The sequence below is a fragment of the Medicago sativa genome, chromosome 1 (genome assembly GCF_051527215.1).
Source record: "Medicago sativa cultivar Bolivia chromosome 1, Bolivia_mono, whole genome shotgun sequence".
NCBI lineage: Eukaryota > Viridiplantae > Streptophyta > Magnoliopsida > Fabales > Fabaceae > Medicago > Medicago sativa.
Window position 1 is genome coordinate 67154033 of NC_140749.1, and position 27907 is coordinate 67181939.

General features: G+C 31.7%; 2 protein-coding genes across 10 annotated transcripts; one reads left to right on the plus strand and one right to left on the minus strand.

Moving 5' to 3' along the window:
* Positions 1-19306: 19306 nt before the first annotated feature.
* On the minus strand, positions 19307-22927 carry LOC146956606 (uncharacterized). Of its 3 annotated transcripts, XM_085729928.1 has the most exons (6): positions 22851-22914; positions 22584-22758; positions 22238-22274; positions 22026-22145; positions 20691-21194; positions 19307-19769 (listed from the first exon to the last, which is right to left on the minus strand). In XM_085729928.1, coding segments are annotated over exons 3-6 (882 nt in total). In that variant the 5' UTR covers positions 22239-22274; positions 22584-22758; positions 22851-22914; the 3' UTR covers positions 19307-19512. The 3 variants fall into 3 exon arrangements, with proteins under 3 accessions (XP_085586054.1, XP_085586046.1, XP_085586039.1); XM_085729920.1 differs by having other exon boundaries at positions 22584-22927; XM_085729913.1 differs by lacking the exons at positions 22584-22758; positions 22851-22914 and having other exon boundaries at positions 22238-22501.
* A 737-nt stretch (positions 22928-23664) lies between these two features.
* On the plus strand, positions 23665-27724 carry LOC146956607 (Pentatricopeptide repeat (PPR) superfamily protein). 7 transcript variants are annotated; one of them, XM_085729879.1, is made up of 3 exons: positions 23888-26425; positions 26547-26715; positions 26817-27724. In XM_085729879.1, exon 1 carries the CDS (start codon positions 23888-23890, stop codon positions 26273-26275), a length of 2388 nt encoding a protein of 795 aa, XP_085586005.1. In that variant the 3' UTR covers positions 26276-26425; positions 26547-26715; positions 26817-27724. The 7 variants fall into 7 exon arrangements, with proteins under 7 accessions (XP_085585989.1, XP_085586005.1, XP_085585997.1 ...); XM_085729871.1 differs by having other exon boundaries at positions 26846-27724; XM_085729894.1 differs by having other exon boundaries at positions 26547-26607; positions 26846-27724.
* The last annotated feature ends 183 nt before the right edge of the window (positions 27725-27907 follow it).

A 27907-nucleotide genomic window follows, 5' to 3' on the forward strand; every position in this document is an offset into this window, starting at 1 on the left:
GGATTTTTACCATTAGATTAAAGAGGTGTATTAATCTTATCATGTCTACCTGAACTCTATTCACTTCTAGATCTGGAATCAAAATAATCTTCCGGCCCACTGTCTTTCCATGTCTCCTCCACTCACCCATCACCACCACACAAAAGCATTTGCTTCCATCCTCTCTGTTCACACGCAGCCATCATCACCATGAACATCACAGACTCATAAAACACCAACAACAACAGCTTGTTAACCCAAACTGAATTAATCATTCCTTGAAACCCCAATCTTTTTTAAACCCATAACCATTTGTTCAACTCACGTATGTAGTGTTTTCTATTTTCAGTTTGTGTTTCTCTTTACCAATTCTCTTGTGAATCATTGAAGAAAAGCTGTTAAAGATTAAAGAATTTCTAGTTACGTGTGTGTTTTCTCACAATACAAGCATTAAAGAACTGTTAAATATTACAGGATGGGGCACGCATAATAACAAATTAAAAATTAAAGTTGCTGGATTTGCTTGGAGGAGAAATGTTAAGTGAAACTTGAAATGTTTTTGTATGGAGAAGAGTTGCAGGTTGTGGTTGGAGGAGAGAATATTGTTGGGGAAGATAGTGTGAAAAATTCAGTGTTGAGAGAACATGATAAAAGTATACTCTTTATTTAATCAAATCAACTTTCCCATCATGGAAACTACTTCTCTTTCCCATACTAAATCTCACCGACCCTAACATATAAACAAAAAATTAAACTAATATTCTTATGACAATTGCATTTGACGTCCCTGCATTTTATAATTGCAGCTCGGGCTGAATCAAACGCAATCTATTACTTCTAGTAAGTTAACTCAACGCTTTTCTTTTATAGCCAAAGCTTCCTCTCACTTTCTCATATTCGCTCGATGTGGGACTATTAGTTTTAAAGCTTAAACAAAGAGAATAAGAATCAAGCTAGATAATACACTATCTACTGCATTTGATTTGTTATTTGTCTTTAGTTTTCATTTCATAGCTGATGATATGTTTTCCTATTCATACTATATTATTAAATATTATATATATATAGATACATATCATTCACAGTTCCTTAAAAAATATCATTCATTGCTTATGAGTTATTTTTGTTTATTTTTATGATTGTTATTCAAAACAGCACTATTAATTCCTTAAAAACAACTTGAATAATAGATTAACTCTTCTACTACTTCCATCCTATATAAAAAACTATTGATAACGTACATATTAAAAATTTATCATATATATATATATATATATATATATATATATATATAGGGGTTTGCTAGGATACACCCACTAGATTTTATTAAGGTGTGTTTTAGCAAAAATATAACTAAAAAGTTGTTAAATACACCTTAAGGTGAATGTTGCTAAAACACACCTAAAAAATAAGTGGGTGTATGTTAGCAACTCCTATAGGCATTTGCTAGGATACACCCACTTATTTTTTAGAAGGTGTGTTTTAGCAAGTTATAACTAAAAAGTAGTTAAATACACCTTAAGGTGTAACTTGCTAAAACACTCCCACATAAAAACTAGTGGGTGTGTTCTAGCAAATCTCATATATATAATCGAGCCGAATTACGAACCAAACGAGTCGAACTATCTATAGTTCAAGTTCGGCTCGTTTAAATGACGAACTTAATTTTCAGCTCAAGTTCGGTCCATTTGGTTCATGAACCAAGTTCAATGAGTTAATTGTCGAGTCGAGTTCCGACCGAACTTTGTTCGAGTTGTCTCGGTTCATTGTCAGCCCTATCCACCTCACTTCAACTCACACCAAAAATTCTCCAAAGTTGTCAAAGAACTTTTCTCTTTTCTCCTTTCACTTGTATTGACGAACTATTAAATAATTTCATTTTTTCAAATTTTTCTCTATATCTTCTCCATCAACCAAACAAACTTGTCCCTGTTTAATTTTCATTAATTTTCTTAGAGACGTAGTGTGGTCTTACAAATTTTCTCATAGATAAAATGGGTCTTACTGTTAAAATTAACTTAATAGAATTAAAATTATTTAATTTTATTTCAAATAGTATTTTTGAAATGAAAATATTAAAAATAGTTGGTAGGTTGCGCACGAAAGTGACACAACGCAGTCCTAATCCGAAATAGATGGACTCTTACCCACAACAAATAAAAAAAATTATAAAATGCTTTTTTTTTAAAAGAAAAATTATTAAATGCTTAAAAGTATCAAAGGACACTTTTCAAGTAATCCTGCATGATCACATTGAAAATTAAGTAGTCAACTTCTACAAAGTCAAAAAAAGCTGTATTTTCAAATCACTCACAGAGTTTCCTAAAAAGTGTTCAAGGACACTTATCTTAACCAAAAACTGGTACACATAAACGGTGACTCGCTGCTGCTTTTATATTCCAAATTTTCTGTGTTGTTCACTTGACTTGCCGATGTGGGACTTAAACTAGAACACTGCAGACTCCAGTGGATATGATACGAGAGTCTCTACACTTTCTTTCCTTCTTCCATGCAAAATCAATATGTTCACCCAACCACCGGAATTTCGATCATTTTAAAATAATTACGAACCTATCTTTTGATATAACAAAAAAAATTTCCAAAACATGGACAGAATTGAATAAACATAGGAACAATTTTATTGAAAGATTGGAGAAGGAAAAGAGAGAATAGGAGAGAAATCACTCCTCCAAAGGTTTCCCCTAATAGAGTCACTACTCTATTCACTAAGCTTAACAAATAACTGACTAACTACTAACAACTCTTAACTACTCTAGTCAACTGTTGAGCTCAACGCATTAAGGAAAGAACCAGCTAGCTCTGGGACGGATAGATTTACTATTTAGAGTTTTGGATAAGGATTAGACATAGGCGCAAAAATCATTAAAATACCTTCAATTTTTGGATTTTATGATCCAAAAATAAGACAGCAAAAAGGCTGAATGGTTGAAAACAATTCATAAAAATACCAATCCAAAATTTTTTGAAAAAAATGTTCTTAAAATATGTTTATGGATTAAAAATCATCTTCATAAAGTTTAAATGCTTTTCCAACGAAATACTTAATTACAGAAATAAACAAATAGAATAAAAAAACTCTATCATCATATATTCCCTAAATTAAAAAAAATTCGTTCAGAATGCATTTGAACCTAATATTAACAATTTACCAAAAGGCAGGTAGGTGAATTGACTACATGTTATAGCTTCCTGTTTTATAATCTACATTTGCCTTGTTTCATTCTTGACACCCGATGTGGGACTTAGATAACTGTAATACAAAATTCAGCAAGCTCTTACAGCATGATATGTCAGAGAGTCTACACTTTCTTTCTATGACTAACCCTTAACTGTATCCTTACTGATTCATTTCTTCATATTTGCCTCTGCTTTAAGGTAATGATGTGTTGTTTACAATCATTGAGGAAACTATAACATTGGCTTGGACATTGTTCATCATGGTTTAACTGGTTATTTTTCCAGGCCTTGTCATTATCATATAACTCGTGTATTTGGAAGCACATCACATTGGTCTTTCAATTAAAATTAACTTAATACTATCTTCTGTACCCCATGTTATATGGTAGAGTCATTTTAGTTGAAGCCTTAATTTCAATAATTTCATATCCTTTATTTTTTGGGGGACTAACCTGTCTCCTTCTTCCATTTTTTATTAATAGTAATTCTCCTTTTTAAGAACTTTTCAGATGATGACTGTTAATTTCTTCTCTACAGAAATAAAAAAATGTGATCGTCATGTTATACTTGGTGAGGAGAGTGCATCATTAGATTCATAACAATCCTTAGTGAGGAGCGTGCATGAAATTCTGGAACCAATTAAACAATCCTTTAGTACAAATAATTTCATAAAACACGCTTGACACCTAAAAGTTAATTTCTGGTTCACCATGAAGCACGGATATATAAGATAGCAAACATCAAATTCTTTTTCCTAAAACAATCTTACAAAAAAGAATTCAATTTTGAAGCAAAAGAAAAAGAAGATATATAATACCTCAGGCTTTGCCTTGCTGCTTAATAATCTTACATCCACACAAGTAAACATTGAAAAACAATGCTGAAGAATTAAGCATGTCATCATGGACTCATAGGTTACATCAAAACATGCACTATATTATTCTTTCCCTTTTCCTTAGGAGGGAATCTAGTCCTAGCTAGATTAAGATCATGATAAATTGGAACTTCAACTTGCAGTGCCTATGTAAATTGTCAGATTTTATGCTACCTTTATGAACCTTTTTCTTTCCTACAGCTGGATAATTTTTTTTTTTAGACTTAGGCTCTGCGCTTTTTTTTGTTTGATAATTAAATGTTATAATCAAAAGAAGAAAATAGTGTAGAAAATCTTACAACAGTGAAGACATTATTGGAACAGATCATTTGAAGAAGATGATTGATGAGAATCCTAACAATCCTTTGTTTCTGAAAAATTATGCTCAGCTTTTGTTTAAGGTAAGACTTTTAACTTTTTCTATGGTCACAGTGTGGCATACAAATCTTTTAGGAATATATAATGTTAGCCTGATTCAACACCGAAGCAAATTTCATCCTTTAAACTTAAAATGAAAAGATGATACTAAATCTAAATTGTGACTGAAGAGGGGCTTTTGTTATTGCTATTCTGTTCTGTTTCTCATAAAACATTTTAGTGGTAAGTACTTACATGGTTATAGACATGTTATTATTGGTGTTTGAGTTCAAGTCTTAAAAATTTGCATTCCTCCTCCTCCTTGAAATAAAGTACAGACAAAGAAAGGTTTTCAAAATAAGCTAAACTATAGTGGGAACTTCTTCATGATCAGGAAAGAGCCTTATATTTATTTGAACCAGCAGTTCAGGCTACCCCTGGAGATAGGTATAATTTTGAGACATCTTTAAAATAAATAAAATGTTTACTACTTCGCATTCTTATTAATCCTAAAAGAAGAAAAATGTGAAATCCATAGGTCACTAAGTCCTTCCTCATTAGTAGTAAATCCTGCATTGAAAGAATTGTTGAATCATATGCAATTTGCATGCTTGCAGAGTGCCGTATACAAGAGTCTTTAGATTGCAGAATTCTGAATTAGAAAAGAAGTAACTTAATTATTAAAAAAATTTAGATACATGATACAAGTGTCGGACACTTTTCTTGTTTCCATTAATGTTCTTGCAGCATATACATACTTTCTTTGGGAAACAGAAGACAACGAAATCTGAATTCGATAGTAGAGCCTTGATCAATAGTTGTTCTGCTGGAAAATTTCATAAATGTTGCTACTTTTCAAGACAGGTTGCTAGAACAGGCACAAATAAAAGCTCATATCATAGTTATAGGAGAATAAGGTAAACCAGACTATTAATAAAGGAAGCAGCAAGATTATCTCATCTACAGATTATAGAAAACCATACTTTCATTTATTTCTAGAATAACAAAGTTAACTACAAACATTATCTTCCCTTATATTACAATTACAGCTTTGTACGGAGAAAGTCCTAAATCTTTAAATTTACCGTTCATTACTCGCACTCTTTTTTCAAAGATTAGGATTCCAAAACAAATATTTATTAATAAAAGTAAGATGCAACAAATCATCAAAATGTGCATTAACACCAACGAGTGACTATCCAAAAAAATATATTAAGGAAGTGAATAAATGAGTTCCAATGTGCACACACAGTATTGGTAAAAAAAACTAGTACACACAATAATCTTCATCTTCTGTAGTGGGAATGGGAACCTCCTCACAGAATCAATTTTAGGGGTAACTTACTGATATCAGAATTAATGATGTTTCCAGAAGAACTACATGGTTTATAGTTATGGTGAAGAGTACCTTTTTTCGGGCAGAACAAGATATTGATGCTCAATGCAAAGCTGGTGTGGGAGAACCATCACCAGAGATACATCAGTGTATTTTGAACGTGCATCTCAAGCTTCACCTCAAGACAGGTTACAGCATTTCCATCATATATTTAAGATACTGAATATTCTCTTTAAACTTGTGAAATGGTGAGTTTTCAATGAGTAAACGATAATAGTAAACATGTAGCATCATTTTCAGCGATGTTCTTGTGAATAGTCTCTTTTCCTCCAAATGACACAAATTGTTTATTTAATAATTAAAGATTGTAATTGAATACAGAATGACATAGAAAAAGAAGACGCTGAACCTGTCAAGAGCTCAAAAGAAGAAAATTGTGTAGAAAATCTTACAACAGCTGATTGCAGTGTAGACATGTTATTACTTGGTGTTTGTGAGGCTTATAACATCGCATTTTCTTCCACGTTAAAATATAATGTACTCTACAGTCAAATAGAGATCTAGAAGCAATCTTGGCAGATCCCAGCGACGGTGAAATGATATCAGAATATACTAAACAACCGTGGGAACTTCATCATGATCCGGAGAAAGCCTTGTCTTTATTTGAACAAGAAATTCAGGCTACTCCTGTCGATAGGCACAATATCTTGAGACCCATCTTTAATATAAAATGTTTTGTTAGTTCACATTCCTATTTACGAGATTTTCTCTCAAACTTCCCGTTTCCCTTCGTTTCCACATCTGATGATTTCCAACACAGGCGAATAAGTCCTTCCCTATTAAGAGTAATCCTTCATTGAAAGATTGTTGAATCATTGCAAAATGTGCTGGGAGAGAAGCAAAAATCTTATTGTTTTACATCTGATACAACTTTTTTTTGGTAGATTGATACAATTTTTTTTATGATGGATTAATTAATTCAGACAACTTAAAATCAAAAATTAAAATAATAGTTAATTTGCAACAACAATCATTTAAACTAAATAACACCAAGAGATTGCTAGTTTGTTAGATTTATCAATGTAAAAATTAACAGCTTAAAATAATAATAATTATTTTATTCATTATTGTTCCAATTAATATTTATTATTTAATATTTAAAATCATTAAGCTTAAATTGACACAGTGCAAAAGGACACTATCAAAAAATAATTCGAAATCTTGTTTTTTATTTTTGACAAGATGAAAATCTTGTTATAGTAATATAATATTATATTGAAAATTTTTGGTGTCCTATGGGCACTCTATTACGGGATCCCATTTATGTGACACTGTAGCAGCAAAAAGAACATGTGACATTATAGTTAAACTACAATGTAATGTAACTCTCTTGCTACAATCCCACAAAAGTGGAACCCATACTTTCAATCACAAAAGCTCATGTTATTTCTTACGCTGGCTTCCGGTTTTATATTCACACATTTGCCTTGTTTCTTTCTTTACGCCCAAATGTGGGACATAAACAACTGCTTAATACAAAGACAAAGTTCAGCAGCCTCTTACATTAGCATATGTGAGAGAGTCTACTCGTTCATTTCTGCGTGCTTTTCTTAACCACAGTGAATCCAATTTCCATTTCTTCCTATTAGCATCAATGAGGTATCGTTGAGGAAGCTATAAGATTGAATGTGCATTGTGCCAACTCTTATGATTGTAGCTTTTCCAGTCCACTGTTTCAGGGAGGATATTTTATAGGAGCAATGTTATATCTCTAGAAAAATAACATCAAGAATTCTTCAAGAATAAAGAATAGTCAATCACAATGCACTATTTGCCACAATTCAAGGAGGTGTGGCTGAAAAATAGGAAGTGGACAAATTAATCATCCAATTAAAATTTGCCAACTGTGTCTTGAAAAATTCTTGAAGCTATTTTTCTTGAGAAGTAGCATTTTTCATTTTATAGTTCAGTTTGGAGCAGTGATTATTCAATGTTCTAAACTTATTTCCTTGTTTTTTCTCCAAATTTCAGTATGAATTTCGTTAGAAAACAAGTGAATGGAGCAGTGATTTTACCAGAACAACACAATTCATAGCTAGTCGTCATTTATAATCAATCCACCCTCTTGTATTTCACACTTGGTTATTAAAAATAGGCTTAATACATCCCCAGGTCCCTTAACTTATTTTTTCTTCTCACTTCAGTCCCTTAACTATTAAACGTTTCAATTTGGTCCTTATCTTTTGTTTTCTTCATCGATTTGGTCCAATTTTATTAATTTTAAATCCCTAAAAAAGAAGACCGTTGGATCAAGGAAGTCCATCAGATCTTACCGTGTACCACCAACACCTAAGTATCTGAAATTTAATTTTTAAAAATAATATAAATCCATTTATATTAATTTAGAAATAAAAAATTAGAAAATTAATTTTCAAAAATAAAAAAAATTCTAAAAAATTTGAAAAAAAATTCAGGAATTTTTTTTTTAAAATCTGGAAAAATAATTTAAATTTTTTTTACAAAAAAAAAATGGAAAATATTTTTCTTTTAAAATATTTTCTTTTAAATCTGGAAAATATTTTTAGAATTTTTTAAATTTTCGAAATTAAATTTTTTTTACAAAATTCAGGAATTTAATATTCAAAATACAAAAAAAGCAAAAATTCAAAATTTTACAAAAAAGGTCAGTTTTTTTTCGAAAAAAGTTTTTAAAAAATTCAGAGTCTTTTACGGATTTTTTTAAAATAATCTGGAAAATATATTTGGAAAGAAAAATCTGTACTTTTTCGAAATATATTTTCAAATTTTAGCCAAAATCGTAAAATCTTCATAATTTCGTAAAAAAAATGATTTTAAAAATAATCTGGAAAAAAAATCAGAATATTTTTTTCCCTAAAAAAAAATCTGAATTTTCTCGAAAATAATAAAATTTTGAAAAAAAATAATCTGGATTTTTAAAATAATCGTAATTCTGAAATAAAATTTTTGAAAAAAATAATCTGAATTTTTTTCTAAATTGGTATCGAGATTTTTAAAAGTTAAAATATTTTCCAAATTTTTTTTTTGTAGAAAAAAGTTTTAAAATTAATTTTCCAGATTTTAAAAAATAATTCTGGAAAATTGAAAAAATATTTTTCTTTTAAAAATATTTTCTTTTAAATCTGGAAAATATTTTTCGAATTTTTTTATTTTCGAAATTAATTTTTTTTTACAAAATTCAGGAATTTAATATTCAAAATACAAAAAAAGAAAAAATTCAAAATTTTACAAAAAATGGTCAGTTTTTTTTCGAAAAAAGTTTTTAAAAAATTCAGAGTCTTTTATGGATTTTTTTAAAAAAAATCTGGAAAATTAATTTGGAAAGAAAAATCTGTACTTTTTCGAAATATATTTTCAAATTTTAGCCAAAATCGTAAAATCTTCATAATTTCGTAAAAAAATGATTTTAAAAATTATCTGGAAAAAAAATCAGATTATTTTTTTCCCTCAAAAAAAATTAATCTGATTTTTTTCGAAAATATTAAAATTTTGAAAAAAAAAATCTGGATTTTTAAAATAATCGTGATTCTGAAATAAAATTTTTGAAAAAAATAATCTGAATTTTTATAAATTGGTTACGAGATTTTTAAAAGTTAAAATATTTTCCAAATTTTTTTTTGTAGAAAAAAACTTAAAATTAATTTTCCAGATTTTAAAAAACATTTCCAGATTTAAAAAAAAATTTCCTGAATTTTTTTTCAAATTTTTTAGAATTTTTTTATTTTTGAAAATTAATTTTCCAATTTTTTAATTTTTTTATTTCTAAATTAATATAAATGGATTTATATTATTTTTAAAAATTAAATTTCAGATACTTAGGTGTTGGTGGTACACAGTAAGATCTGATGGACGTCCTTGACCCAACGGTCTTCTTTTTTAGGGATTTAAAATTAATAAAATTGGACCAAATCGATGAAGAAAACAAAAGATAAGGACCAAATTGAAACGTTTAATAGTTAAGGGACTGAAGTGAGAAGAAAAAATAAGTTAAGGGACCTGGGGATGTATTAAGCCTTAAAAATAAGGCTAAAGTGCAACTTTGACCCCTATCTTTCAAAAAGTTGCGATTTTGGCCCCTTAAGTTTGAAAACTACAATTTTGGTCCCCTATGTTTTAGCCCCTTTGCATATTTGGTCATTTTTCTCAATTTTGACTGGTCAACGCCCATGTGGCATGCCACGTGGGTATTAAATTAAAAATAAATAAAAAATCATTTTTTAATTAAATAAATGAAAAATTTAATTAAAAACATTTAAAAAATCAGGAAAATTGAAAAATTAATAAAAAAAATTGAAAAAAATTCTGAAAATATTAAAAAATTCTGGAAAAATGAAAAATTAATAAAAAAATTGAAAAAAATATGAAAAAAGTCTGGAAAATTGAAAATTAATAAAAATGAAAAAATACGGAAAAAATTTAAAAATTCTAGAAAAATAAAAAAAATCTGAAAAAATTTAAAAATTCTCGAAAAATTAATAAAAATAAAAAATGATTAAAAAAAATAATCTAATAAATTGAAAAATTCTGAAACAAATAAAAAAGATTAAAAAATTCTGGAAAAATGGAAAATTAATAAAAAAATTGAAAAAAATATTAAAAAATTTCAAAATTTTCGAAAAAATTAAAAAGATTAATCATGTGTATTTATAAACCGAGCTTAGCTTTTTTCAGTGTATTTATTTCCAAAAAAAATTCAGTGTATTTTTGTGTATTTATAAACCGAGAATAAGGGAAAAAATATGTGTATTTATAAACCGAGCTTAGGTTTTTTGTGTATTTATTTCCAAAAAAATTTCAGTGTATTTTTGTGTATTTATAAACCGAGAATAAGGGAAAAAATATGTGTATTTATAAACCGAGCTTAGGTTTTTGTTTATTTTTTGAAATTTTCATTAGTATTTTTTTCGGGAACTTTTGTGTATTTATAAACCGGGAATTTTTGTGTATTTATACACTGAAAAAACCTAAGGTCGACATATATACTAATAAAAATTTCAAAATTTTGAAAAATACTAATGAAAATTTCGAATTTTTTTTAAATATTTTCCAGAATTTTTATTTTTTCATTAAAATTTCGAAAATTTCATTTTTCCAGAATTTTAATTTTTTTCCAGAAAATTTCGAAATTTTATTTTTTCAAAATTTTTTAATCTTTTTTATTTTTTTAGAATTTTTCATTATTTTTCATTTTATTATATTATTTTATTTTTTTAATCATTTTTTATTTTTATTAATTTTTCCAGAATTTTTAAATTTTTTACGTATTTTTTCAATTTTTTCATTTTTATTAATTTTTCAATTTTCCAGAATTTTTTTATATTTTTTTTCAATTTTTTTATTAATTTTTCATTTTTCCAGATTTTTTTAATATTTTCAGAATTTTTTTCAATTTTTTTATTAATTTTTTTATTTTCCTGATTTTTTAAATGATTTTAATTATATTTTTCATTTATTTAATTAAAAAATGATTTTTTATTTATTTTTAATTTAATAATTACCCACGTGGCATGCCACATGGGCGTTGACCGGTCAAAATTGAAAAAAAGGACCAAATATGCAAAGGGGCTAAAACATAGGGGACCAAAATTGTAGTTTTCAAACTTAAGGGGCCAAAATCGCAACTTTTTGAAAGATAGGGAGCCAAAGTTGCACTTTAGCCTAAAAATAACAATAAGCATGTAACATGCTAAGAATTAAAGTGGAAATCATAAATCTCAGGTGCTTTTTTTCCTCTATCCTAAGGCCGTTGTCTTCCAAATGACATAGAAAAACAATAAAGGAAGCAGCAAGATTAGCTCATCTCTAGAAAATTTCTGAATTTTTTCCTTATTTCTAGAATAACAAAATTAACTACAAACTTTCTCTTCCCGTATAATACAATTACAACTTTTGCACGGATAAAGTCCTTAATCTTTGCCATAAATTTACCGTTCATTACTGGTACTCTTTTTACAATGATCAGGATTCGGAAAACGAATATTTATTAATTTATTGATAAAAGTAAGATGCAACAAATCATCAAAATGTGCATTAACACCAATGAGTGACTATCCGAAAAATATATTAAAGAACTGAATTAATGAGTTCCAATGTAGTGGGAATGGGAACCTCCTCACAGAATCAGTTTTAGGGGTAACTGACCAATATAAGATTTCATAACCACTACCGCAACTAAGACAAGTTGTTTTTTAGGGGTAACTGACTGATATCAGAATTAATGATGTTTCCAGAAGAACTACATGGTTTATAAGCTTGATGTCTCTTATAGTTCTTCTCAAATGCTGACTTCTAAGTTTGGACATCTACTGAAGAGTACCTTTTTTCGGGCAGAACAAGATATTGATGCTCTATCTATGCAAAGCTGGTGTGGGAGAACCATCACCAGAGATATAGCATCGGTGTATTTTGAACGTGCAGCTCAAGCTTTGCCTCGAGACAGGTAACAGCATTTCCATCATATATAGAAGAAACTGAATATTCTCTTTAAACTTTGTGAAATGGTGAGTTTCCAACGAGTAAAAAAGATAATAGTATGTAGCATCCTTTTCAGCGATGTTCTTGTGAAAAGTCTCTTTTCCTCCAAATGACACAAATTGTTTATTTAATAATTAAAGATTGCAATTGAATACAGAATGACAGAGAAAAAGAAGAGACTGAACCTGTCGAGCTCAAAAGAAGAAAATTGTGTAGAAATTCTTACAACAGCTGATTGCAGTATAGACATGTTATTATTACTTGGTGTTTGTGAGGCTTACAGTCAAGTAGAGATCTATAAGCAATCTTGGCTGATCCCAGCGACGGTGAAATGATATCAGAATATACTACTAAACAACCGTGGGAACTTCATCATGATCCGGAAAAAGCCTCGTCTTTATTTGAACAAGAAATTCAGGCTACTCCTGGCGATAGGCACAATATCTTGAAACACATCTTTAATATAAAATGTTTTGTTACTTCACATTCCTATTTATGAGATTTTCTCTCAAACTTCCCGTTTCCACATCGTCTGATTTCCAACACAGGCGAATAAGTCCTTCCCCATTAAGAGTAATCCTTCATTGAAAGATTGTTAAATCATATGTAACTCGCATGCTTGTGGTGCAGTATACACGAGTCTTTATATTGTTGAATCATATGTTCTTGCAACATATACAAGCTTTCTTTAGGAAATAGAAGACGACGAAAGCTAAATTAAAAAGCTGAGCCAGATTCAATAGATCTTCTGCTGGAAAATGCAATGACTGTTGCTACTTTTCAAGACAGGTAGCTAGAACAGGCACAAATAAATGCTCATATCATGGTTATAGGAGAATAAGAAAACAAGAAACAATCAACAGAGGAAGCAGCAATACTAGCTCATCTAGATTAAAAAAACCATACTTGTATTCATTGTTTTTTTTTTCTGATTTTTTTTCTAATTTCTAGAATAACAAAATTAAAAATTAACTACAAACTCTTCCTATATATTACAACTTTTGCATGGAGAAAGTTGTAAATTTTTCACCATAATTTTTTTTTTCTTCTGATTAACAAGTGCACTTTCTACAATGATCGGGTTTCCAAAACAAAAATTTATTAATAATCATCAAAATAAAAGAACTGAATTAGTGAGCTCCAACAAGTACACATGATTGTGGATGTGAGGGATAGGAAAAGTGATCTAAGGGCAAAGACTCGTAAGAATATATGAAGGAATTAACTAAATTTCTCACTTCATAATTATTGTCAGAGCCAATGCATGATTGCTCCCTCCTGTCTCAGTTATAGAGGTGAAAAAACGGGTCGAAGCCCCCTATTTTGGCCTGCCCTGTCGTCAACCCATCTAAAGCTGGGCATGTGTGTGGACCGCCCCGCCTCTTAGGTCGATGTTGACTGGCTGACAGGTCAATAATAAACTTTGCTTCCATTCTCATCCCATGAAACTAATAACAGCAAGCAAACATCCATAAATCAACTCAAATTCATCTTCCCAACAAGCGGCAAATTTCTATACATAGACCTCTACTACTTCCTCAATTTCTATACATAGACCTCTTTTCGATTGTTTGCAGAAAAAATAAAATACGAAATCCCTTACTTCCATGTACATTGAATCGTCCCTTGAGATAAAGCTGAAGTTAAAGACATCCAATCTGATTCTGAACAAATAGTAGCGCTAGAAGTGGAAACAAGTCTTTATGAATAGGTAATGGAATGGATCCATAAAATTATAGCATATCAATCCTTTAGGTTGCATCAGAAAATTTCATCCTGTTCAAATTTTCAATTTTATCTGATCACCAAACTTCTGAAGGAAAGCACTATTCAATATATTTATCATACTTTTGCTCTTCTATTTCTTCACCTGTTATAGGAACTTTTCTTTTGGTATAACAAAGAATTTCCAAAACTGGACAGAATTGAATAAACAAAGGAACAATTTTATTGAAAGATTGGGAATGAAAAAAGAGAGTTCAAAATCATTTGATAACACTACTCCGGTGCCAAGGCAATTTAACCCTTAATCCCACTTTGGACACTTTCACTGCACAATTCACATTGTTGTTTGATACGATTTGTTATTTGTGTTCAACTCATAAATTAAAATAACTAGAATTAGACCCGCGCATTGCGCGGTTGTCTTGAATTTTATTTTTAATTGGAAAGATATTGAGAATATGTTTTTAACTTATTGCACATACAAATTTTGTTTGTGATATTGAAAGTATGAATTACTCATACTCATGTTTTAGAAAAAGTTATAATATGATCAAAGAATTTGTGACCTCAGAGATATAATTGTATCCGTTACCATGGTCTACACAAATTTCTCTTTCCCCTTCTATGCAATTTGCAATACAACTGCACACACTTAAAAAGATTTTTGGATCAACATCAAATAGAATAGAGGATGAGGAAAAGGAATAGAAATTATCAGCATAAAAATTAACAGCTTAAAAAATTATTTTATTTATTATTGTTCCAAATAATAAACATGTCAAAGAAAGCTTTGTTTTTTTTTTTTTTTTTTGAATCAAAAGAAAGCCTTGTTAATGGTAATATTATATTGAAATGGTTAATTTCAATTTCCAACACAACCGTCCTTACAATACAAATTGTTCAGTGCGTTCAGAGTCCTATGCTATGGGCACTCTAACACTATCGAATTCCACTTATTTTACAATGTTGCAGAAATGCCACATACCATATTGTAGTTAAACAATGTCATGTGGCATTTCTTTAGCATTGCAATACAAGTAGAATCCCACTTCATCATAGTCGGAAGATATGATAAATGAAATAACTCGCTGTTGGTTTTATATTCCACATTTTCTGTGTTATTCGCTTGGCTTGCCGATGTGGGACTATTTAGAACACTGCGTTGGATTTGGATATGATATGAGAGTCTCTACTCCCTACACTTTCCGCCTTTTTTCTGTCATGAATTCGTTTTCTTTATTACTAGTGGATGGATGGATTCAACAATCTAAGACCACTCTCTACTGTATATATTTACTTCTTCCTTTCATCCTCTTAGCATCATTGGAGTATAAAACAGACCAATTACGAGACACCTGAGTAGAATCAGTCTTCAACAAAAACCGCAAAATCATTTATATTTTCAACACAGTTTAGATGGTTAATAGATATAATAGTATATTTTAATATCTGAAAAATCATGTTTAATGACGCTGAAAAACATGTGAGAACTTGATATATTCATTAGCCATCACTAAACGTAATTAACCACATGTTTGAATTGTGTTAATCATCTAAATTGTTGTCGCAATTTGTCTTCAAATTTATGTGTTATTGAACCATGAATTGATGGTGTAAGTTTCATAGGGACTGAAGTTACATATTAATGAAGCGACACATGGTTGATCCGAGGTTTTAAATCACGATAACGGTCGTCTATCCTTTATATTGTGGATATTGATTTACAAGAACAACAAAAATTTCAAAACGAAGAGATAAAAAATTCAAAACCACTAGGATTCTTCTAGGACAACCTGTTTTTTAGAGTTAACTGACTTATAGAAATAATAATGATATGTTTCTTGGGCTTTGTTTGGGAGTTTGGAGATGAGGGGAAGGGAATGCTTCGAGGGATGGAAAATATAAAGGAAAATGGAGAAATCTTTCAAATTTTTAAAAGAGTACGTTTTTTAAATAGTGATAAATTAATGCATATGATACTACATTTTTAACTTTAAAAATAGTAGAACAACATATATTAAATTTGAAGAATTCATGTAAAGTTCCCCAAAAGAGAAGAGTTATGTATTATGAAAAAAAGTTAACCCCCCAAGCATACCCCTCCCATTTTCCTCTATTTCTTCCACTTACTCCTTCCTTTTTTTCGAAACCCTCTCCTCTCTTCCCCTCCAAACTCACAAACAAAACCTAGGAGAACCATCACAACAAAGATAGGGCATCTGTCTATTTTGAACGTGCAACTCAAACTTCGCCTCAAGATAGGTAACAACACTTCCATGGAGACAAGTTTAGTTAAATAAACTTATTTGTGATCTTGTCCCTCCATTGTTTTTCTTCTTTTGTGATATGAGTTTGTTATTATCAAAACACAGTCAAGTCTAAGAAGGAAATCTTCTTTACATTGCTATCATCTCAGTTCCAAAATAATTAACTTTGTTTCATCATGTGCACTATTCACATATCATACTTTGATTTTTATTTTATTTTTTACTATTATATAAAGACAAATGTTGGTATATCAAGATGTAGGATTTGTCTTGATGAATATTCTTAAAATATGATCTTTTTATAATTTTTAGTAAAATACAATTAAAGATATTAAAAATTAAATTTTTACATTGGCATGTGTGAAACAATCAACTACATTAATTATTGGGTAAAATATGCTTTTCATCCCTGCAATTATAGGCCATTTGATTTTTCATCCCTGAGCTTACTAATCCTCCCATTTTGCCCCTGTAAAATTTAATCATTTGAAAATTCGTCCCTCATCAGAGTTAATCACTCATATGCACGCGAAATGACCAAAATGCCCTTAGTTGATGAAGGAGGGTATTTTGGTCCTTTTCTGTTTAACTGGAGCTACTAAGGGCATTTTGGTCATTTCGCGTGACATGGCAATGATTAACTCTGATGAGGGACGAATTTTCAAATGATTAACTTTTACAGGGGCAAAATGGGAGGATTAGTAAGCTCAGGGATGAAAAATCAAATGGCCTATAATTGCAGGGATGAAATGCATATTTTAGGGACGGATTGAGTAGTATTTATAGGCTATAACTTCACAAAAGTTGTGTTCAACATACACCGAACCTTATAGTAAATTAAAAAGAGAAGAAAAATATTTGTCACACCTTGCTTCACGAACACTCTAATGAAGGATTATATATTTTCAAGATGTAGTATTTGTTCAAGAGACGAACACACAATTGGAAAAAAAAATATTAAAACAAATAGGATTAAATAATTTTTTTTCCTATAAATATATTGTTTTCGTCCTAAAAAATAAAATGAAAAGTTTTCATCCTCACAAAATTTTTTATGGACAAAAAACCAAAAAAAAAAAAATTGAAGGAACAAATATATCCAAACCGCAATCCGAAAGTGCTCAATATTTTTGATCAATAAAAAGATACTTAGGCTCTGTTTGGTAAGGCCATAAAAAGAGCTTATAGCTTATAGCGGATAGCTTATAAGCTCGTCTGACAAAATAAGCTATGTTTGGTAACATTTTTTACAACGAGCTTATAGCTTATTTCACGAATTTCCATGAGCTTATAAGCTATTTTTCAGAAGCTACTTCAAGTAGCGTTTGAGCTTATAGCTTATAACGTCTCACTTTTAATTCCAGTTTTACCCTTATGTTTTTATTTAAAGTCCACTTTTATCCTTTTAACTCAAACTAAAATAGTTATGAAATAATTATCAGTTGCGCTTCCGTCTTTTTTTTCTTTTGAGAAAATGCCTTCCATAGTTTTTTTTATAGAGTACGTTTCGATTTTTTTTTTCCTATAAGAATGTTACTTTCATTTTTTTTAAAGCTGAATATTACTTTCGTTGTTAAGTCTTATTACGTAACTTCCTTCAAAAAAAGTCTTATTACGTAACTATAACAATTCAGTATAATAAAATTACTCAAGATAATATTATGTAACTATGCATTGTTGGTAAATATTTAATAATACATATACATATAATAATAATAATAATAATAATAATAATAATAATAATAATAATAATAATAATAATAATAGTAATAATAATGAATTATAGTATGAATAAAAATGTCCTTTTATGTCATTTTACATCTAACAGCTAGTTGAACCGCTATTTTTACCAAACACTTCAATTAGCTTATCAGCTATCAGTCATCAGCTATAAGCTATCAGCTAGCTTATCAGCTATCCGCTAATTTTACCAAACAGAGCCTTAATATATTGTTTATGAATTAAAGTCATCTTAATGGAGTTAAGATATCATCTACATTTGTCAGACTTTTGAATTAATATTACATAAAAAATCCAATACATAGAATAAAAAAAACAAATTATTCTATTAATCCGTCTCTCTATAAATTCAAAAATCTGTCAAAGGTAGAGAAATCTCATCTCCATACGACATCAATTGATCGAAGGATCAGTGCCCCCAAGGGGCAGCTGAATTCATGTTGCTCTATTGTCCTTACGCTGGCTTCCGGTTTTATATTCACACATTTGCCTTGTTTCTTTCTTTATGCCCGATGTGGGACTTAAATACAAAGACAAAGTTCAGCAGCCTCTTACAGCAGCAAATGTGAGAGAGTCTACTCGTTCATTTCTGCGTGCTTTTCTTAACCACAGTGAATCCAATTTCCATTTCTTCCTATTAGCATCAATGAGGTATCGTTGAGGAAGCTATAAGATTGAATGTGCATTGTGCCAACTCTTATGATTGTAGCTTTTCCAGTCCACTATTTCAGGGAGGAAATTTTTTTATAGTTGAGTTTGGAGCAGTGATTATTGAATGTTCTAAACTTATTTCCTGTTTTTTTTTTTTTTTTGTTGAAATAATTCGAAAACACCCTCTCAAGTTAGTTGCTTCAATTTTTATGACCAAATTTCATATCCTAGATTTTTTTTAAATGTTTTTTAATATGCAAATCTATCTCAAATACTAATTGTTTTAGTTACCTTTGACTATATTGCAAAAAATTTTGTAAAAAGCCATCAAGGCAATTAGGTGTCTCCCAACTGAAAATTGCAGATTGACCTTCAAGATATTGAGATTGATTTAATAGATTAATTAATCTTTGTCAACATTTGATATTGTGAAAGAATAATTTATCTCTCATAACAATGATCGGTTATCAAACAGATAAAGTGAGTAACATGCATGAAATTCTAGAACCAATTAAACAACCCTTTAGTACAATTAATTTCATAAACTTCATGCTTGAATTTATTTTTTATTTACCATGAATCTGATGTATAAGTATAAGTTTAAGATAACAGACATCACATTAAATTTTATAAAAGAATCTTACAAAAAAATAAAAACCTGAAATCTTAAGCAAAAGAGAGAGGAAGATATATAATGCCTCAGGCAATGCCTTGTTGCTTAATAATCTTACATCAACACAAATAAACATTGAAAACTGGTGCTGAAGTATTAAGCACGTCGTCATGGTTACATCAAAACATGCACTGTATTATTCTTTCCCTTTTTCTTGAGATGGAACCTAGTCCTAGATTAAGATCATGTCACATTGGAACTAAAATTTCCAGTGCCTATGTAAATTATCAGATTTTACGCTACCTTTGTGAACCTTTTTCTTTCCTACATGATCAACTTTATCTTTAGACTTGGGCTCTGTGGATTTTCTTGCGTCCGGAGGAATATCGGTAGTGTCATGTGATTTCACTTTACATTGAGCAAGAGCATGTCTATTTGGTAAAGCAGTACTATTCTTCGATACGTAAACTCTTCCATTTCCAGTCTTGTTTCTGCTCCCAATCATTAAGTCATTTTCTGTATACAAAATTGAAACAAAATTTTGAGGTCATATCCGAAAAGCTACATAATAAACCTTGAATAACACAGAAAGTAGATGCAAAGTGAGGAAACTAGAATCAGCATAATTGATGGTGCTTTCAACAATTACAAATTCTCGACTATGTTAAAGCATTCCATTCTCTTTACAACCACAAACAACGAATTGAATTCTCTTCTCCATCAGCTAGAAGTGAAAATTATTTTCAAATATTTCAAGTTTCTTGTGAGTTAACAGAAGTAAGAACCTTGCTTATTTGCTATAGAGATATCTTAAGACCCTGTATTCTCACTTAATGCATACCATAGGCTCTGGAGCAAAATGAAGTGCATTATAATTCAAGAAGCAATGACACTAATACATTTCACATTAAGAAAACTCCAAAAGCAGTCTCCTAACAATATAATATTACTTAACAGATGTAAATGCCACAACCACAGGCTAAAAATTCAAGTTTTCCCTAAAATATTCTTTTCAGTACCCCAAGGTTTCTTTTCATGTCACTAATGAGCAATTTTGAATTATCAACCATATGAAGTGCTTCCATTATGAGTTTTGTTTACCTTCAAAGTACTTCAAATTTGCTCTGGTCTTAATCTGAAAACTCGTTTTTTAGAGTTGCATTGCATCATTCTGGAAGTACTTTTACTAAATTATAAAAATATTTGTGTATGTTCTAAAGGATCTTTACCAACATCTATATCTCTTGGCTTCAATGGGTCATCAAAAGCAACCCAAAACATTGTTATCTATGATATAAAGCATAACTGTTCTTATGGTCTCCATCTCTAAGTCAACCTTTAGTTATAGCTCAGACAATAAAATTGCAAAAAGTAACTGGTGTATAATAATATAAACAAATATAGCTAAACAGAAAACTGATGGAGTATGAGATTTACCAGGACTAGATATGACAGCACGAGGGCGTGGAATTGGACTCGCTCTGATGTTTACTTTTTTCTCATCATCTATATTGCCGTCCTTCTCAGGTCCATGATCCTTCTCTAGTCCCCCAGGTCCTGACAAATCGGATGCCAAACCGCCGTCCCCAAAGTCTTCAGTGACAGGTACTCGTGGAATCAAATCGACTCTAATATATACTTTACTCTCATCAGTATCTCCATCCTTCTCTGGTTCTGCAGAACCGGAGGAATTGGATGTCAAACCGCCTTCCCCAAAGTCTTCAATAACAGGTACTCGTGGAATCAAATCGGCTCTTGTATATACTTTACTCTCATCAGTATCTCCATCCTTCTCTGGTTCTGCAGAACCAGAGGAATCAGATGTCAAACTGCAGTCGACAAAATCTTCGGTTACAGATACTCGTGGAATTGATACTTGTGGCAAGTAACACTTTGGTACTTTGACAATAGATGGCACAGAGACAACTTTATGGTCCTTTACTGCAAAATTAGACAATAGTGACTCTATATCAGTAAATGGAATGATGAAAATAAAAATAAAAAAGGAAATTCTGCATGACTGGTTCATGATATTACGGTCCTAATTTTTGGTTCAAATAATTTTCCTGCTTTTCAAGTAACTAACATTGTTTACCAAATTGAAGAACAAGCTGAGTAACTAATGATGATTCATATGCTCAAGCCACATAAAAGTAGAAAGCCTATGCATATTATCGACTTCATTTAAAAAAATTTGAGCTTCAAATAAGGACCAACAGTTACCACCCACCCTCTCAAGATTCAATGTCAATCATGAATATCAATAGAGAGAACGACGATGATGTAGGAAGAATCAGTGTGTACTTTATTTAGAACTGTCAAGTATGTGTGTGGGGGATGGGAGAACCAAAAGGTTCCACCAATACCCCCAAAGCACTCTAGATCACTACAGCTTTATGGCCTGTTTAAAATAGCTTAGTTGATCTTATCTACTGACATAAGAACTTGTGAGACCATTCATACGAGTTTATCGACACAGCGTATGACATGTCCATAAGTAACTTATTTCTATAAGCTCTCCATGATAGCTTATGAATAACAGCTGATAGCTTATATAATGTTTGACTTTGTTTTATCTATTGTTATAGAAACAGCTTGTAAACAACGATCATGATTGATTGATTGATTGATTGACTGATTGACATAAGTCAATCGTTTTTTACACTGACGGTGTATATGAATTAAATCCTTATCATGTCTTTGAAACAAACCAAGTCAAAACAAAAAAATTGAATTTTTTATTAAAAAAAAAGGGAAAATTAGAGTAATTACCAGGAGAAGTAGGAGAGTGGAAAGATAAAGAGAGAAAAGCTTTCAAACCAAGGTCTCTTACATCACCACCCTTGTATTCATCTTTCTCATGTTCTTGTCTTAATTTCACCTTTGGATACACTGAAAATTAAGTTCCAAACAAAACAATCAAATCATATTTCATCAAAAGTGGTAACAAAAACAAATTAAAAAAAAAAAAAAACAGAACTTACTTGTTGATTTTTGCAAACGATGTTGTTCTTCTGACTTCTGAGAAAGAAGGAAAAAAAAGGGTTTGATTTGATGATAGTGATGAAAAATATAAAAAATAATAAAATGATGATGATGGTGTTGTGTTGGGTCAAAGATGAAAGAAAGAATCATTATTGATTCCTTTCCTGCGCCTTCACACGCCATTATGTTCATGCCTTTTGACCAACGCCACCCAACTTGAGTTTAGACAACACAAACATATTCAACCTTTTTTTACTTCCCCACGTTTACTTCGTTTTTAATGTAATTTCTTTTTATTATCACATAAACAAAGATAATGAAATAGATGAACAGTGAAAGGTTTACCTTTTCTCTCTTTTTTCCTTGTATATGTTGTGACTGTTTGCACTCAAATTTTCTCCAGCATTTCAATTTCGAATTTTCTTCCCCTATTGACTCTGAGTGAGATAGTCCAATTTATAGGGACAATATGGAGGAGGGGGAAGGTGACAAAATTTCAAAGACTTTTTGATGGTGATGGCTGGACAAATAATATTTGCAGTGGATCAGTGATGTTATGGTGAAAATAGAGTAACACAAAAGCAAGGGGAGAAAGAAAGACTGAGTGGATACCGGAAGAGGAAAGCCCCGTTCTGGGTGTTTTCTAATTGCTGCTGCATCTGTGATGCTTTTCAAATTTCTCTTTTATTTTTTTGTTAGTTTAATTGCACATGGTAAAAAATAAAGGTTAATTAGTGTGATATCTGAAAAATGGTCATGTAAAATAAAATAAAAAACGCATATTCTGATCATGTTATTTGATATTTGTATTAGTTATGACCATGTAATATATGTGAAGTCCAAAAAAGCAATTTAAAGATTGAATTTTTTTCATGATTATTTGGAGGCATGTTAAGAACGTCGAAACATAGCTTTACACAAATAAATTAAAAAAATTGACAAGCGACAAATTAATTATGAATTTTTAAAACGTCAAAAACTAACAAAAACAAAACAACGGAAATATCCACTTATAAATCGAATTTTGAGTTCATTGTTTGCAGAGACATCCATAAAAATACATAAAAAGGATCTGCAAAGTTTCATAGCATTTCGAAGACAATTCAATTTATTTTTATTTTTCAACCAAAACATGAAAAATTGAAATTTTGTTCCTAGTTAGCATATACTCGCATGTCAAATTTCGTTCGCTAAGTCTGTAGACATGGTTAGAACATAATAAGAACCTTCGCAATGATATTTTTCAGTTTTTAAACGAGAGATAAAATTCTCGCAACTACTAACTAATATATCCTCACAACATGTCCTTCAACTAACTAAAACAAAAAAATAAACCATCAATTTAATCCATGAGCTATCACTCAAATTTCAATTTAGTCCTTTAATTATGTTATTATAACAAGTAGTTCTAAACCCCACCCACATGGATTGGTCTTTCGGTGTTGACTTAAAACTTTTTATAGTGTGTTTCTCTCAAGTTGATTATTCATAAAAACAAACAAAAACAATGGCAACATACCCCAAACGTGAAACGATACTGCTCCTGCCAACCTAAATATCCTCAAACCCTACCACGCAAGAAAATCAACTTCCCTTGTCTTGCACGAAACAACATCGTATCCCATTTCATCTCCAACAACAAAAATAACATGGATGTTCGCGACCTAGCATACCGTTACTTAACCCAACTAAACCACACTTCCACCACGCAAACTATCGCACGTGCCGTCCACGCACACATCCTCACCTCCGGTTTCAAACCCAACACTTTCATCCTCAACCGTCTCATCAACATTTACTGCAAATCCTCCAACATCACTTACGCCCGCAAACTGTTCGATAAAATTCCTAAACCAGATATTGTTGCTCGAACCACCCTTCTCTCTGCTTATTCCTCCTCCGGTAACGTCAAACTAGCTCAGCAACTCTTTAATGCCACCCCACTTACCATCCGCGATACTGTTAGTTACAATGCCATGATCACCGCGTATTCTCATGGTAACGATGGACATGCTGCGCTTAATCTCTTCGTTCAAATGAAAAGAAACGGCTTTTTACCTGATCCGTTTACGTTCTCCAGCGTGCTTTCTGCTCTATCATTGATAGCGGATGAAGAGCGGCAATGTCAAATGCTACATTGTGAGGTTATCAAATTGGGAACATTGTTGATACCATCTGTTACGAATGCACTTTTGAGTTGCTACGTTTGTTGTGCTTCTTCGCCTTTGGTGAAATCATCACAATTGATGGCTTCTGCTAAGAAAGTTTTTGATGAGACTCCTAAGAATCAGATATATGAACCTTCGTGGACTACAATGATTGCTGGTTATGTTAGGAATGATGATCTTGTTGCAGCACGCGAGCTTCTCGATGGATTGACCTACCCTATTGATGTTGCTTGGAATGCTATGATTTCTGGTTATGTTCGGCGTGGTTTATATGAAGAGGCGTTTGACACGTTCAGGAGAATGCATTCGATGGGAATTCAGGAGGATGAGTATACTTACACCAGTTTGATTAGTGCTTGTGGTTCTAGTAATGAGAAAATGGGGATGTTCAACTGTGGAAGACAGGTGCATGGTTATATTCTTAGGACAGTGGTGGAGCCGTCGCATCATTTTGTTTTGTCTGTTAACAATGCTTTGATTACTTTCTACACTAAGTATGATAGAATGGTAGAAGCGAGGCGAGTCTTTGATAAAATGCCTGTGAGAGATATTATTTCCTGGAATGCTGTTTTGTCTGGGTATGTCAATGCGCGGCGCATTGAGGAAGCTAATTCTATTTTCAGGGAGATGCCGGAGAAGAACGTGCTGACTTGGACAGTTATGATATCTGGTTTGGCGCAGAATGGTTTCGGGGAAGAAGGTTTGAAGCTGTTCAACCAGATGAAGTCAGAGGGACTGGAACCTTGCGATTATGCTTATGCTGGGGCAATTACAGCTTGTTCTGTTCTTGGATCATTGGATAATGGACAGCAAATTCATTCCCAGGTAATTCGATTGGGTCATGATTCGGGCCTCTCCGCCGGCAATGCGCTTATTACCATGTACTCAAGGTGCGGTGTTGTTGAATCTGCTGAATCCGTGTTTCTCACAATGCCTTATGTGGATTCAGTATCTTGGAATGCCATGATTGCAGCTCTTGCACAGCATGGACATGGTGTCCAAGCCATTGAGCTTTTTGAGAAGATGTTGAAGGAAGATATATTGCCTGATAGGATAACTTTTCTCACAATTCTTACTGCTTGCAACCATGCTGGCTTGATCCAAGAGGGACGCCATTATTTTGATACGATGTGTACTCGTTATGGTATAACCCCTGGAGAGGATCATTATGCCCGTTTGATTGATTTATTATGTCGTGCGGGTATGTTCTCAGAAGCAAAGAGTGTAATAAAATCAATGCCTTTCGAGGCCGGTGCACCAATTTGGGAAGCTCTTCTTGCTGGTTGTCGGATTCACGGGAACATGGAATTGGGTATTCAAGCTGCCGACCGCCTCCTTGAGCTTATTCCAGGGCAAGATGGAACTTACATAATCCTTTCCAATATGTATGCCGCTTTAGGTCAGTGGGATGAAGTGGCCAGGGTGAGGTTACTGATGAGGGAACGAGGAGTGAAGAAGGAACCTGGCTGTAGTTGGGTTGAGGTTGAAAACATGGTCCATGTCTTTTTGGTTGATGATGCTAGGCACCCTGAGGTGCAAGCGGTGTACACATATCTAGAGCAGCTGGTAAATGAAATGAGGAAATTGGGGTATGTCCCTGATACAAAGTTTGTACTACATGATATGGAGTCAGAACATAAAGAACATGCATTGTCTACGCATAGTGAAAAGCTTGCTGTTGTTTATGGAATTATGAAGCTTCCTTTAGGAGCTACGATTCGGGTTTTCAAAAATTTGAGGATATGTGGGGACTGCCATAATGCATTCAAATACATTTCCAAAGTAGTGGAACGAGATATAGTTGTGAGAGATAGGAAGAGGTTTCACCATTTTAAAAATGGTGAATGTTCTTGTGGCAATTACTGGTAGGAAGAGGTTCTATTATTTGATTATCATCAAGGGTTAATTAATGTCAAAATTGATCAAACGAATTTAGAATATATGAAATGGAGCCTGGAGCTTTCACTATCAGAAATTTGAAATCAAGACTGATAACAGCCCCAAAATGAACTCCAAAAGGTTGATCAGTTGTAATATGAATACTTGTTTTACCCCTTACTTCTCCTTCTCTCTGTGATTTTATTTATCTTAGCTTTTGCTAAATTGAATAACGCATATTTTCTGCCACTATTGTTTACAGGACATGCTAAAGCCATTGGAAAGGATATCCATGATCCTCAGTTTGTTTTTGTGGTCTACAGGTCGGAAATTTGTCTTGTCCCATAATTCTATTGCACCCACCTTGCACGTGAATGCTAGAGTTGATTATTGATATTTCAAGTTATTAGGAATGGAGAGCAGGAGCAATAGTAAGAGAAATCAGTTCATTGTTCTTGTTGTGACTATAGCAAATGCCATGTCACATGTGCTATCATTCTTACTTCAGTTTTCCTTTACTTTTCTGTTTCAGCTTTTGGTTCATGTATTTGTATGCATCAGGTACAACATTCAACCCAGCATCATCTTGTTGGTAGCTGTAGAGTTACATGCCACCTTGATGGCTATGACTTTGGCAGGATGGAAGGAGCAATGAGGCGGTGTCATCGCTAAAACTACTTTGATACCAAAAAGGGACAGAATTTTGTGCCCTGTTATCGGCTTTCTGTTGAGCACTCATCAATGTGAAGGTAAGCTAAAAGCACAACACTCTCTACAAGTGACCTGTCTGAGAAGCTTTAGCTAGGCTCTATGTAAGCATGACTTTCTGCAAAAGGGAAAAGTGAGATCAATAATCATACAATATATCCAGAAGTTTATCTGAATTGAAAATTTAATTCACAAAAATCTAAAAGTGAATTTGTTGTTGTCTGCTTATTTTATAAAGCAGCCTACTTTAGAGGAGCTTTTTCAGTCCAACATATGGACTCCAAGTGGATCCTAGTTCCTAACTGAACTATCTGAAGGTGCATAAACAAGAAAAGAAGCATTCTTATTGAATGCTTTTATTGTTATTGTCTTTCCAAAGTTGAAGGCCTGTGAATCAAAACAGCAGTGAGATCACACTGATTGCACACACGTTTCTTTTCAAGAGTGCTAGACGATGGCCTTTACCGTGTCTCCCTCTGAATGAGTTATTGTGTTCTGCTGTTTTTTTGGGCTGCCTCAAGGATCTGATATAAATTTAATAAATTATTATATTTATCCTATCATACATGAAGTGAAAATCATAGATATATCTATCTCTATAGCATGTGAAATTGAGGAATAAACTTTTTTATGTGCCCCCTGGAGTATTAAAGCAACGCAGAAATCCGTATTCTGTAATAAACAATTTTGTGCTTTCCTTTGTCTCATGCTCAATGAATTCCTTTTCAGCAATTTCTTTTTCCATAGGAAATGATAAAATAAATAAAGTAAATAATCCACATGATCTTTAATTTGGATAATAACAATTGACTTGGAGCATCTTTTTTCTTTCCAAATTGACAGCAATGAAATAACTTTACTGAAGAATATGATACAGTACTATATTTTTTGTCAATATATACTTAGGCCACTGAA